Source organism: Ictidomys tridecemlineatus, chromosome 10 (genome assembly GCF_052094955.1).
Source record: "Ictidomys tridecemlineatus isolate mIctTri1 chromosome 10, mIctTri1.hap1, whole genome shotgun sequence".
Taxonomy (NCBI): domain Eukaryota; kingdom Metazoa; phylum Chordata; class Mammalia; order Rodentia; family Sciuridae; genus Ictidomys; species Ictidomys tridecemlineatus.
This window is the reverse complement of record NC_135486.1, coordinates 77,633,699-77,647,934: the sequence shown is the minus strand read 5'-3', so window position 1 is coordinate 77,647,934 and position 14,236 is coordinate 77,633,699. Positions and strand designations below refer to the sequence as shown.

Genomic DNA, 14,236 nt, shown 5'->3' with positions numbered 1-14,236 from the left:
TATACATTTAAGTTTCCCCATGACTTTTAATTAATAGCTCATTTTGTTTTAATGCAGAATACTATTTCATTGTCAGGACACACCATAGGTTATTTATCCATTCATCTACTAAAGGAAAACTTAGTTGCTTCCAAGTTTAAGCAATTATGAATAGAGCTACTATGCAATGTATGTGCATGTTTCTGTGTGGACATAAAGTTAAACGCATTTCAACTCAAATGCCAAGGAGTATAACTGCTGTATCATATGGTAGAAGTTTAGCTTTTTAAAGAAACTACTAAGCTATCTTCTAAAGTCACTGTACTATTTTGCATTCCCACAGCAATGAATGAGAGTTTCTATTGTTTCACATCCTCACTAGCATTTATTTTTTGCCATTCTAATATCTTGTTCTGATTTGCAATTCCCTAATGATATGACATTGAATATCTTTTTATATACTTGTTTGCTCTCTCTTTATATTCTTTGGTTATATATTCAGATTTTTCGCTTATGACATATGTATCTTTTAAATTTTTTATTTTTTTTATTTTTTTAAATTGTAGTTGGACACAACACCTTTATTTCACTTGTTTATTATTATTATTTTTTTATGTGGTGCTAAGGATCGAACCCAGGGTCTTGCACGTGCGAGGCGAGCGCTCTACCACTGAGCCACAACCCCAGCCCTAATTTTTAAATTTTTAATTGTGGACACAACACCTTTATTTTACTTATTTATTTTTATGTGGTGCTAAAGATCAAACCCAGTGCCTCCTATGTTCTAGGCAAGCAATCTACCACTGAGCCCAACCCCAGCCCCAACATATGCATCTTATGATGACATTCTTCTACAAACATCTTGTTGAACCCTCAATATCATAATATTAGAGAAAATAATTTAAATAATTTATAGCGTTTCAAACAAATGTTTCTATTTACATACAGGAAATGATGTTGTACTCTTACCTGGTGGCCACCATATCGGTGAGCCAATGGAACAGATCCAGATACTATCTTTCCACCACTAACAAGCTGGATAAAATCATCCGTTTCTGATACAGAAACATCAAGATCCAAAATATCTTCTAGAACTTCCTGAGGCAGGGGAAAAAAGTCTTCTTACAAACCTAAGTAATCTTTGAATAATTTTTAAGAAAAGAGACCTAATAGAAGAAAATTACAAGAATAGACTTCTTCCAAAAATACATTACATTTTTATAAGAGATATACCAGACTTTCTATGATTATTTATGCTATTTGCAGAAAATTAGTTCTATGAGATAGTTCTAAAATTTTCATGGATTTCCTGTGATGCATCAAAAAATAATATTTTTCCTAGCACATATTCTTTCAAAGAACTAGAAAAAAGTAAATGCCCTATTTTTATATCAAATACATTTGTATCATGAGAGAATAATTTAGAATTTGTTACTAGAGATAATTTCTAAAAGTTATGTAAAATAAAAATTTAACTCGTTTTCCTCTTTTCCACATATGCATATCTTTCTTGTAAGATAACTTCAGGATAAAGCTGAATACTATGCTCCAGGAACAAGTATTGAAAAGTGAGCTCTAAGAATGATATTTTCCAGGTTTCTGAGCTTTAAATATAAAAAGTTATCAATAGATTAACAATAAAAACTCAGAACAATTTTTATACTTTGTTAGACAAATGTTTTAGTGAGCTAAGTATTTGTGGTAAGAAAAAAATAAAGCCTAACCTTTGAGACTGCTGCAAGAAGTACTCTTGATTTGAAGGGAGTAGGGAAGGCAATTGAAAAAATACAGTTTTTCACTTTACGAACATAATTTTCCTGAACAGGATCAACTGGCAACACAGCTGTCAAAACAAAACAAAACAAAACCCTTTTTATTGTTCTCATTTGCTGCATACACAGCATAAATATTCTTTTGAAAAACTATGGTTCTTCAAAATGCCTACCTAAACTACTATTTTCTTCATATTTTTATTCAGAAAACTATTTTATCATTTTCAACATTATCCAATATTCACGTTATGTACAGGGCGAGCATCCCTAATCTGAAGATCCAAAATCCTAAACTTTCTGAGCACCTACATGATGCCACAAGATGATTCCAGATCTGATTTCATGTGACAGTCACAATTAAAATGCAGGCACACTAAAAATATTTATAGAATTGTCTCAGACAACATGTATGAGGGCATATGAAACATAAATGAATTTTGCATTTAGATTTGGGTTCCATCCCAAAGGTATTTCATCATGAACATGCAAACATTCCAAGAGCTGAAAAAAAAATTACAAAATCTGAACTACTCCTAGTTCCAAACATTTTAGATAAGGGATACTCAACCTATATATGGATCTGTCCAAGAAGATGGGAAGTAGAAAATGTTTAAAACAAGACACATATTCTGTCTATAAAGATTTTCATTTTGGGAGACAAGAAGGATATACAACATGTTTATAAGTAATAGAAATAAATAAAGTGAAGGTGAGTGGCATTACTACATTAGTCAACTCAAAAGAACCAAAATATATTATACACTTAATCATATGAATTCTGTCCTTAGGAAACTCAAAATAATCAAAAGAAACACATATATACATAAATAACTCTAAGAGCAGGAAACACATGGTTTAATAAATGTACAAACTTGTTCTGGATCCCACTACAAACCCTGAAACATTTGATTCATGCCTGCTCAGAAGGATAAAAGTGTAAAATTGCTCCTAAAACCAACTGACAAACTGTTTCGTAAAGTTCATGCAATAAAGCACATGTACTACACTAAGAAGCTGTGAAAGAAGAGAGTTTTGAACTTGCTTTGGATACTCAAGAATATATTTATTCTTATTTTAGAAAAATTCTTAAATTCTTCATCTGTTTTCCTAATCCAAAGCAACTAAAACAAAAAATAGAAGAAGAGAGTTAGCATGTTAATAAAGTCATAAGGAAAGGGGTTACAGCTCAGTGGTACATTACTTGTCTGGCATGTAGTAGGCCCTGGATTCAATCTCCAGTACCACAATGAAATCAATCAATCAATCAATTAATCAATCAGACTAAGGGGCACAAAAATCAATGTTTCCAGATAGAGCTTATAGTCAAAATGTGTCACCAAATTATTTAATAAACAAATAGGAATCTAATAAAAATTCTAGTAGGAGTTTTTTTTTTAAAAAAAAAAAGCAGATAAATTGCAAACCTGGAAAAAGAAACAGGAGAGATGTTTTTAAGTAAGAGAAATTAATTTGCTTATCATATTAAATATTCTAGGGCTGGGGCCATAGCTCAGTAGTAGAGCCTCGCACGTGTGGGTTCAATCCTCAGCACCACATAGAAATAAATAAATAAAGGTATTGTGTCCATCTACAACTAAAAAAATTTTTCAAAAATTCTAGAAGTATTTTTGTCCAAAAAATAAAAACAAAATCAATGGAACTGAAATGAAAAGCACAAAAACAACCCAAAGTTATAACCAAATTTCCTATATAAAGAAAATGTTATAATAGAATTTCCTATATAGAAATTTTTTTAAAAGTGAATAGAATAAAAAAGGATTTCCTATATAGAGAAAATGATATTTCAAATCAGTAGAGAAGAGTGGTGTAAGAACAATTTGCTCAACTGTTTGGAATAACTCCAATTTATTCCATCCAAGCCTAGCTTAAGTACATGTTGCTTGTAACAACAATAAGAGTAATAATGTTTCTGTCTTCCTCACATGAGCAATAAAGTCAGGAAAATAGGGCCCAGAGTTAGTTCTTTATATTTTTTCTTTAAGTACATGTTGACTCATGGGGGAGCACGTGGGTAGTCAACCAAAAAATAGTTGATTTGGAGATGAGATGTAGCTCAATCCCCAACATGCACAATAAAAACAGATAATCTCAGAAAACCTGACAATCAAGAGTAGAAAATTTAACAGTCTATTTTCTTCTTTCAGAAGAGCCTGAGTGTAAATTGACTAAATTATATAATTAATGCACTCTCCTTTATGATGCATTAACATATTAATAAAGCATGAGCAACATGGAATGATTTTTTAGCAGTTATGATATGTACCAAATAGAGCACATTTTGACAAGGTGACCACTGGCCTCAGAACAGTGAAGTCTGATCTCTCACTCTGTGACACTTAAATAGAGTAATCTGTCATACTAAAAATCTCAGAGAAGGGCTGGGAATGGTACAGCACTTGCCTACCATGAAGAGGCTCTGGGTTTAGACCTGGCACAGAGGAAAACAATCTGCTAATCTTTCAGTGTAACTGTTTGAACTTTTTCTCTCAATAAATACTCTTGCCAGAATCATGTTGATAGTCCATTGATCTTTTATCTAATAACATCTGGAAGAGATATTTTATGCAGTACTATATATCAAAACATCATAACAGCTGGGCAACGTGGTACCTGCCTATAATCCCAGCAGCTTGGGAAGCTAAGGCAGGAGGATCTCACAGTCAGCCTCAGCAATTTAATGACTCATGAAGCAACTCAGGGAGACCCTGTCTCTAAACAAAATTCAAGAGAGGGCTGGGAATGTGGCTCAGTGATTAAGTCCCCCTGAGTTCAATCCCTGGTACCAAACCAAACCAAACAACAAAAAATGGTAACACACAGTATTATGTTTATAATCCCTTCTTTGTATAAAACCTGCCTTAGGTAATGTTTTGAACAGTGCCATTAATATGGCAAGAAAATGTCTTGAAGTGCAGCCAACGCTCCAACATTGAAATGACAACTTTGAAAATATTTCCAACGACCCACTTCATCCATTTTAATCCATAAGTACTGGTAGTTTCATTTGCTTCAGTTAAAAAAAAAAAAAAAACCACAACGAAATTATTTCTAGACTCTGCACAAGATAAATCTGTTCTTTAGCAGTTACCTGCACAGCTCAGTTTTTGACCACCTAAACTGATGGATGGCTTAGTTGGGCCAAAAGAACTACCAGAACTACCTTTGAATTCTACATGTCCTATTCGTAGATGGTTGTTCCTCAAGAGTTGAGCCATACAATAATGTTGGAAGCCTTAATGAATTATAACTGTTTTCCTTACTTAGCCTTGCCCTATTACAACATCTTAATAGCGAGGACTTTTGTTATAATCTGGCCAAGCAATCTCTAACTGCAAATGGCCTGGCAGAATTGTGGAGTACTATACTTGCCAACAGTGGTTAATTCCTCTACAACTTTCCTTATCTGTAAAAAAGGGCAAATGATAGTATATTAATAAAGGATTTCTAAGTACAATAAAAGTATGTAAGACTACACTTGACTTTGACAAATTATGCCTGTTGGATGTTTAACATAAACCTAATCTCCATCAAGATAAACCATATGCGCATATTAACAATTTTTACTTGTAAAGCACTTTACATGGTTTTATATATTATTCTTCAAGACTGGGGGAAAAATGAGACAAAATTGGTTTATTTTGATAGGTTCCTTTCTGTAATATTTTTACTCAGTAATTTTTTTTTTTTACTTTTTAAGATAAATATAAAATTAATGTGCTCAGCTCTAGGGCTACCTCACTCTTTAATGCAAGTGTTTTTCAGAATAAGAAAAAAAAATTCATATCAGAGAGTTGCAATCATCTATTTTACTGGTCTATTTCTTCCCAACAGTGAACTTTCTGAGGAAAGCGTTTCTTTTCAGTATCCCGGATGCTTACACTTTCTCTTTTGACTCTGTGTATGAATGTTTAACTGTATCAGATTTCTGTTATTAACATGCTGTCTCAACACCAGAACAGATGTGACAACAGAGCTAAGGAAAGAAGATCTTTAGTGCACCAGTCCTGTGCATTTTCAGTACTTTCTGAGCTGGATACAAGTAAATTTTGACATTACCAAATATGTTTTAAAAGTATGCAGCCTCAGTACCCCCAAGCGCGGGACTCGATATATCCAGATGTGAGCAAGATGTCAAACTATACCTATTAGGTTTTCAGAGGAGAGAGTCCAAAAGTCGAGAGAGAGGGCCAATTTAGTTTCTCTTTCACAGTAGCTCTGAACGTGGCTGGACTTGTTACTGGAAAGTGGCAGAAGGTGGACACGTCCTTCTGCGGCAGACTGTAAAAGGCAGCTCACGACAGCGTGGCAGGTCACCCTCAAGAGAAGCAGAAGGGGGAACTGTGGTCTCCGGGTTAGGCCACAGAACCAGAACCCTGTGCTCTGAATCATATTTCTGCCAAAATACGCAGAGCGAGACTTTCGTGGCTGCCGATTCCGGCGCACTGTGCTATTTCTTGCCAACAGCTGGGCCACCAAAGGTACACTTTGGAGTGACCGGCCGTCCCCCGAGCGACTCCGGGGAAGGGGTGGGGACAGAGCGTTCATCCCGCAGGAGGCCAGGTTTGGTGGCCCCAGGGCTGGCCGCCGCCTCTCCGGGACACCGGGCCTTACCAGCGGGCTGCCCCGCCGCCGGCAGCCGGAAAAACGAGCCCCGGAGGAGCGGGAGGCGGAGGCCGGGCGGGGCCCAAGCGCTTCCTGTACCAGGTTTCCGGCTCCGGGTCCCCGGAGGAGGGCCGCGGGGCCAGAGGCGGAGCTGCCGCCCGGCCGCGACTTTCAGACTCGGACCATGGCCTTGCGCTGGTGGCGGTGGCGGCGCGGCTGCTCCTGGAGACCGGCGACGCGGAGCCCTGGGCCCAGCTCCCCGGGCCATGCGGGGCCGCCTGGGCTGCGCGCCGCTTCCGACGCCCTCGCGCAGGTGAGGACGGGAGGCGCGTGTCCCAATCGGGCGCAGAGGTCACGGCGCCAATGACAGCGGCGCTGCGGAATGAATGGGAGCGAGGAGCACGTGCGCAGAGGCCGGGGGCCCAGGGTCGCCCAAGGGTGGGACACCGGGGTAGCGGGCGTCCCTGGTGGGACCGAGCTGTGCGTTCTCCTGAGGTAGGGGTGTCCCGAGACCTGGGAGCTGTGATAACCGGTTGGTGGGGGAGTGGGGATCAAGTGGTGAGGAGCCTGCCCCCCCCCCCCGGGGGACTCTGGAGCGATCAGATTGTCTCGTGGTGTGGACGAAGAGGAAATTCCTGGAGGACATTGCCCTTAATCCCTTTGCACCTTAGAACTGGCTCCAAGAGGACAGACCTTTTTAAAGCAAAAGGGATTCCTATCTCATTCTCCAAGATAGAGGATCAAATTGACCTTGGAGTAGTTGCATGGAAAGGGTCTTAGGGAGCAGGCAGGTTTGATGCTCTCTGGGCCTGGACTTAAGTGGTTCCATACCTAAGGGCTTCGCAGTAAGGACTTTCAGGAAGCGCACATCTGCATGGAGCTAGAAGGACTTTAGAAGGAGAGAGAACTTGGAGTCTTTGAAATCTCATGGCAGCTTCTTGAAGTAAAGGCAGAGTCTCAGCAATAAGATGATTCCTTGAGGGTGTCTCCTGCTGCCTTGGGTCCAATTTCTTTTTTCTTGTATTTAGTCAGTTTAGGAGTTATAAACCTGTTCTTATGGCTCTGTTAATCACTTTGTAGTGACTCATTCTCAGGGTGCCACCACTTAGGCCCATACTGTAAGCATATCTAGGCACTGACTTTCATTTTTAGAGACTTCTCCAGTCACCCAGTAACTGTGTTCACCTTGCATCTGCAAAGTCCCCACCACTTTTTTTTTTTAAGAGAGAGAGAAGGGAGAAAGAGAGCGTTTTTTAGTATTTATCTTTCAGTTTTTGGTGGACACAACATCCACATTTTTTTACTTTTATGTGGTGCTGAAGATCGAACCCAGCACCCCGCGCATGCCAAGTGAGCACATTACCGCTTGAGCCACATCCCCAGTCCCCCCACCACTTTTTATTTGAATTTAGGATTCAGTTTGTATTCACATTTCATACATTTCATTTATCCATGTACTCATCAAACACCATTTATTTACTAGCATGAAATATATAGCATTCACAAATGTCTACTTTGTACCAAAGTGGATGCATATCACACATTATCTAAAAAAATGTTTGGAAAAGGAAGGCAACTGGGCTTGAAAACAACCTAGACAGTTAAAAAAGGATACTATATATGGGGTGTAGAAAATGGAAGAAGCTCTTAGGGGAAGGTAAGTGCTGTCTTAGTTGGACTTCAGATTTTTCTAGGTCTGAAGACCATGACCTTATTTGAAGATAGATGTATACACCATGTAATGCCACTAAGTTGCTGAGGCCAGCCCTGAATTTGATCTCCTTGCCTCAACCTTCTGAATAGCTGGGATTGTAGGCATGTGCCACCATGCCTGGCTAATACTTCTTTCTTTGAAGTTTACCTTTTAAGTTTACCATTTGCTCCATGGCTTTCATATTTACGTCCTAGGCCACAAGGAGGGACAGTGCTGATGATGCGTCCTAAGTATTTCTGGTTCATGTGAAAATAATATTTCTCACTATAAATTAACAGATTAGCATTCAGGTGTCTACTTCAGGCATGTGTACTTTGGTTATTTCAAGTCTTTCAGGGCCTAATGGACCTCAGGGACAGAGCAACAATAATTAAGCCACATTTGGCTTTACAACACAGTGCTGTTACTTCTTGTTGTTTGTATATTCTCCTTACTCTTCACAAGTATTATTAACAAATCTTGCAATGGGATACAAGCCAGTGTGCATTTGATCATGCCAAATCACTTGTCAATGTGTCTTTGATTCTCATCAATCATTTTCTCTTATTTTAAAATGTGAATTCATGAGAGGAAAGGTTGACTTTCAGGGGAGAGTAAGTAATGGAGAGGGAATGGAAAAGAATCATCTTTAGTACTAGCAGTGTGCTTCAGCAGTAGTTTTGCAGCTTCCTTTTAATACCTTATTGCTCTTCTGAGAACTTTAAATCTCCCTTTGGAAAATATTGCTGTAAGGTACTCCTAAAGTAGAACACAGCTTGATAGAATAAATGCAGTGTTAAATGTTTCTTGTGGAGCTAGGGATGTAGCTCAGTGGTAGAGGGCTTGCTTAGCATGCACGAGGCCCTGGGTTTCATCCCAGTATCATAAAACATTTAAAACTAAATATATTGTATACTAGATTCTGAGCTAAGTGCTATACATACACTGTACTCTCTAATCTCAGCATCTCTCCATGGGTAGTTTTTATTAGAAAAGTGTCACAAAGTAGCATGGCCAGGAAATTTGGGATCAAGCTCTCTCCCCCAAACACTATGCTATTAACAACTGTTAGGAATTAACTGTAATTTTAATCCTTAACCCTGAGTTAGTCTCAAATTGAATAGTTCTTCCTCCTCCTTTTCTTTTTTCTTTTGGGTACTGAACATTGAACCCAGGGTTTTTTTCCCCCCCTCTAAAAAAATTCTCAGTTCTTTTTATGTTTTGAAACAGGTTCTCACTAAGTACCAGAGACTGACCTCAAACTTTTAATACTCTTGCCTCAGCCTCCTGAGTTGCTGGGATTACAAGTGTATACCACCTAGCCCATCCTCCTCTTTAAGAAGTTCTATTTATAACTATCATAATAAAGTAATTGAAGTTGTATGAATTAATTACCCAGGAAAACTGAACAAAATAAGTTGAGTAAAGGTCTTGCTAAGTTGTCCACATTGACCTCGAACTTAAAAATCTTCCTACCTTAGCCTCCTGCTGGGATTACTGGCATTTGCCTTCACACACAGCAAATGAGTAATTTTTAAAGTGCTAAAATCCCTGAATTCAAGACTAAAAAATCCATATCCTTAAGTCCCTCGTGCCTATCACAATATTTCTAGCCTATAACAGTAGTGCTCAGTAATTATTAGAAGTAATATTTGTTACTACCTCTTAATTTTTTTAGATCTCTGATTAAGTTAATACTGAATGTGCTGCTTGAGGTGATTGTTAACTCCACCACCACAGAACTATATTTGCAACTCGTTTTTTTTTTTTTTTAACATTATTTTAAAAAAAAAAAAGAGTTGCAGAAGCATCATTTTCAAAATATATTATAACTTAAAATAGGCAATTTGTATAAATGTAAATACCTTCCTTAATATTGAAATCTTTTACCTTTTTGCCATCTCAGGTGATGCTTTTTGGGACCTTTAAGAATTTATAGGTTTTTAAAATTTTTCTGCTTATTTATATATATATATATATATATTTTTTTTTTTTTTGTAAAAGTACTGCTTTTGTAATAAGGAAAGGAAACTTTTAAAATTGTCCTTTTTCTAAAGTTTCCATTTACCTATAAATGGATGATTAAAAGATATAGATTGGGGCTGGGGTTATGTTTCAGTGGTAGAGCACCTTCTAGCATGTGTTAGGCTCTGGGTTTGAATCTCAGCACTACATATAAAAAATAAAATAAAGGTCCATTGACAAATAGAAATTTTTTAAAAATATATAGATTATATTTATTATGAATTATCGGGGGACGGTTATTATCCAATGCTATAAACAAGTTTTTCAGGATATGATTCTTACAAGTTTCTTGATACTTTTATTTTCTAGATGCCGTGTTTTAATCTTCTGAAGAGTTTAACATCTGCCTTTCCAAGTGTACATACTATGTCACGGTAAGCTTATAATTTGTATTGAACTACCAAAAATACTATGTTGCCATCAAATTTCTGTACTTAATTATGGTTGACTAAGATAACAAATTTAATGATAGTTAAGTGCTTTACATGATTTCTGTTTTTCAAAAAATAGAAATATAATAAAATTTGAACTCAACCTAGAACACAATGAATATAGCTTAGTTATTCTTTGATACTGTCAATTCTCATGGTCCTGTTTATAAAAATGATCTATTGCCAGACATGCATATGATATTTAATTTGAAGTGGGGTTGTGTGCATTTTTCCTTTTCCCAGGTTTCATCACATGACACCAGCAGTGTGCTGTTGTAGTAAAACACAGAGTGGTGAGAAATACACTGATCCCTTTAAACTTGGTTGGAGGGACTTAAAAGGTCTGTATGAGGACATTAGAAAGGTAAGTTTTTTGATTATGCTATGAAGTATGTTTTAGTTTACTGGAACTTAGTAGTTTTACAATTTTGAAAACAGTGCAGGTCTTCATATATGTATGATGCCATTGCAAACTTTTTACTTGGATACATCAGGCTTCAAATATTACTTAAGCAAAAACCATATTGCAACCCAGTTCTGGGCAATATGGAGGATGCAGGGGCTGGGGATGTGGCTCAAGTGGTAGCGCACTCGCCTGGCATGCGCGGGGCACTGGGTTCAATCCTCAGCACCACATAAAAATAAAATAAAGATATTGTGTCCACCAAAAACTAAAAAAATAAATATTAAAAAATTCCCTCCCTCTCTCTCTCTCTCTCTCTATCTATCTATCTCTATCTCTCTCTCTCTCTCTCTTTCTGTCAAAAAAAATTTGGAGGATGCAATATATGTTATTGTTCAGAAAGGCATTATTGCAGAGTTTAGAAACTAAAAAAAAAATATGGTATAGGGAGCATAAAGATGTGTAGTGAATTATCTCACCTTTCCTTTTCATATCTATCACCTCTCAGTGATTCCTGTGACTATCTTTCCTAATTCTGAATATCATCATTAACTACCTTAAATATTGCTTTCTTCATTTAACTCTTTTTCCTATAAACTTTTCATGGATCCTGACCTCAGGTGAATTCTAAGATTCTGTCCAGTGCATGGATTTTAATTTATGGTAGGCCTGTCCTTCTAGGCCTCTCATGGTGTCCCATGCCAGAGTAAACCATGACCCAAACCATTTCCTGGCCTCTGTGTTCATAGGCTGCTGGCTAAAGTGGGTCAGACAATAGGAAAATAAAATAAATTAAATGCTGCTCAGAAATCTTCACATGCCCTTTGTCAGCTTCCTGGCCCAAAGTTCTCCACTTTTCCCCCAAACTTCCAATTATAGATGTTCACAGTCTTCCAGCAGCTATCCCCTTTTTTTCCCCTTGCAGTGCTGGAATTAAAAAAAAAAAAAAAGTAGCCATGACTGAGTCTAACTTAACATTTTTTAAACTCTCCTTTTCCTTCACAAACTGTTTTGTCTCCTTATGTCCCTGGTCACTGATAATACAACCTAGGAACGCAGGAAAGATTCTCAAGTTGTTCCTTTCCTTCCTCCACTTGCCCTTTTAGTTTGTCTCTTACCTTCAGTCCCTACTGCCTTAGGTCAGGTCACCCCTATATCTCATGTTCTTTCTTGCTATTGTCTTCCCTATCTCAGCCTGAGCCAGGGGCTCCCCATGTTTTCCCAGGGTCTTGCTTACCTTGATGACAGCACTCGTCACATTGTAAGGTGTTGATGACTATTACTGGTTTACTTCTCTCCATCTAGAACCTGGGCTCCTTGTTGGCAAGGGCTGTCTTGCTTATCTTTGTGACCTCTGCCTTTATTACAGTATTTGGCACTGAATCAGTAATCTAATGAATTAGTGACAGGCCTACAGTATTACCTTCCCCTGGGTCCACTGTTTCCAGGAGATAAGCTCTGATTCAGTCCAGTGCACCCTTGAGCAGGACAAATACACACTCATGGAAGACCTGTAAGGCCTTCTCTCCTCTTTACAAATCAAAACCCTACTAGTCCTAATCCAAGTCAAAGCTTATCTCCTCCATGAAATATTTGAGTTTTCTAACCCTCATTAATCTCTTTCTCTCTGAACTTTTAATGTATTTCATGCACAGCATTGCTGAGGTTACTTCTGTATTGTTCATTACATGGTTCATATTTTTTTAAATGTCTCCCTAATACAATGTTAAGCTGCTTGTAGTTAGGCAAACTATGCCTAATACTTCCTTTATGAACCTTTGAAATATCTTCTGCTAAATATAGGCCCAACCAGACTTACTGACCTCTGCTTCTTCTTGCCCATCATCTTGTCTGTCTTCCTTTTCTTGATATGCAGCATCCGTATGCCCCTTACCTGCTTCATAGGCTCCCACACCCCCCTGACGTTCTCTTCTTTCCTCCATCTTCCAAGCTACCTACCAGCCCCTGTTTTTTTCTCTGTCCACCTGTTACTAGCCCGAAGTTCCTGGGCCACTCAGTGCTCCCTCTAATCTGCTGCTGCATCCTGATATCTGATATTATCCCTGAGGCAGTTAGCAGTGCAGGAGACCACTTGGGGCTGAGCCAGGCATCATTTGTGTTCTGGCCCACAGGGCATCCAGGTTTGTGTCCATACAGTATCAAAGCCTTGTCCAGCTGAGTGTTCACTTTCTTAATTGAAGGAGACATACTGAAATTGAACCAAAGTTTTGTAAAAATAGATCCTGTTGACTTTGTTGTACAATTAAAATGTCTTATTGATGCAAAGAATCTTAATTTCAGGAACTGCTCATATCTACAACAGAACTTAAGGAAATGTCTGAGTACTACTTTGATGGAAAAGGAAAAGCCTTTCGACCAATTATTGTGGTGCTAATGGCCCGAGCGTGTAATAGTCATTATAATAACTCCCGGTGAGTTCCATACTTTCACACCCTATCATTGCGTTATATTTGAGATTTTTCATTCCCCAGGTTACCATTTTGTTCCCATTTTAAAAGTAACATATATCTAGCTAGATGTGGTAGTGCACACATATAATCCCAGTGACTTGGGAGGCTAAAGTGGGAGGATTGCAAGTGCAAGGTCAGCCTTAGCAATTTAGCAAGGCCCTGTCTTGAGATAAAAAGGGCCGGGGATGTAGTTTAGTGGTAAAGCACCCCTGTGTTCAATCCCCGGTACCACAAACAAAAGCATATATCTAAGAATTTGTTCTGTTATGTATAGATTCTAACTTTGAATCACTGATGTCACTGTGGACATCTTCCTTTTGCAGACTTCTTCATGTCCTTTGAAGAATAACTTAAGTTACAAATAAAAATCCAAAACCATATTTGTTTTTCTCACTGGGAAGTAAAGAATACCGGGATGTGTATTTAATCATTTTACACTTGGATGGTTAGTCCAAAGGTTGATTGTTCTGAAGTTGAGCAGGCCATTATTATGGGCAGTGGATGCACACACCCAGGGTTACTGCTTCCTGTAACTTTTTGAATCGTGCAGAAGAGAAATCTTTAAAGAAGACGTATTGATTTATTTTTAAATAGCTGCACCATTTTAACATTACAGGAAATCTTAAAAGGAAAAACCATTTCCCCATTACTTTGTGCAGCCCTGTTGCTCATTCTGCTTCCCTTTCTTCTTGCATTCAGTTATTCAATATATATAATTTTGTGTTCTGCTTTGCTTTCTTGCCATTGTTTTTAAACTCTTTACCTTATTGCTGAAGTATCTTCCTGTTACCGATCAATGGCAATTCCAGTAGACCATAATAAGCATCCCTAGAGTTGAA

The 14,236-nt window shown here is 38.0% G+C and overlaps 2 protein-coding genes and 1 non-coding gene across 12 annotated transcripts in view; 2 read left to right on the top strand and 1 right to left on the bottom strand.

Annotated features, from left to right (window-relative positions):
- Positions 1–6,566, bottom strand: part of LOC101961113 (protein nucleotidyltransferase YdiU-like) — a 39,926-nt gene extending 33,360 nt beyond the window's left edge. For 8 of the 9 annotated variants that reach the window (XR_013426690.1, XR_013426692.1, XR_013426691.1 and 5 more), the window contains exons 1-3: positions 5,915–6,566; positions 1,704–1,822; positions 949–1,077 (exon numbers count right to left, since the gene is read on the bottom strand). Coding sequence is in view for 6 of the 9 variants with exons in the window: in XM_078023272.1 (XP_077879398.1) it covers positions 949–1,077; positions 1,704–1,822; positions 5,915–6,317 (651 nt within the window). In the remaining 3 variants the exon portion in view is untranslated. The remainder of the gene's footprint in view (positions 1–948; positions 1,078–1,703; positions 1,823–5,914) is intronic. The other variant, XM_078023276.1, reaches the window with a different exon arrangement.
- The window catches only part of Pdss1 (decaprenyl diphosphate synthase subunit 1), a 34,755-nt gene continuing 26,996 nt past the window's right edge, over positions 6,478–14,236 (top strand). The window contains exons 1-4 of one of the 2 annotated variants that reach the window (XM_078023279.1): positions 6,478–6,687; positions 10,402–10,466; positions 10,767–10,887; positions 13,228–13,358. In XM_078023279.1, coding sequence (XP_077879405.1) covers positions 6,559–6,687; positions 10,402–10,466; positions 10,767–10,887; positions 13,228–13,358 — 446 coding nt within the window. In that variant the 5' untranslated portion in view covers positions 6,478–6,558. The remainder of the gene's footprint in view (positions 6,688–10,401; positions 10,467–10,766; positions 10,888–13,227; positions 13,359–14,236) is intronic. The other variant, XM_078023278.1, reaches the window with a different exon arrangement.
- On the top strand, positions 11,571–11,703 carry LOC120887724 (small nucleolar RNA SNORA42/SNORA80 family). The gene has a single exon (XR_005731057.1). It is a non-coding gene; the product is annotated as a small nucleolar RNA SNORA42/SNORA80 family (small nucleolar RNA).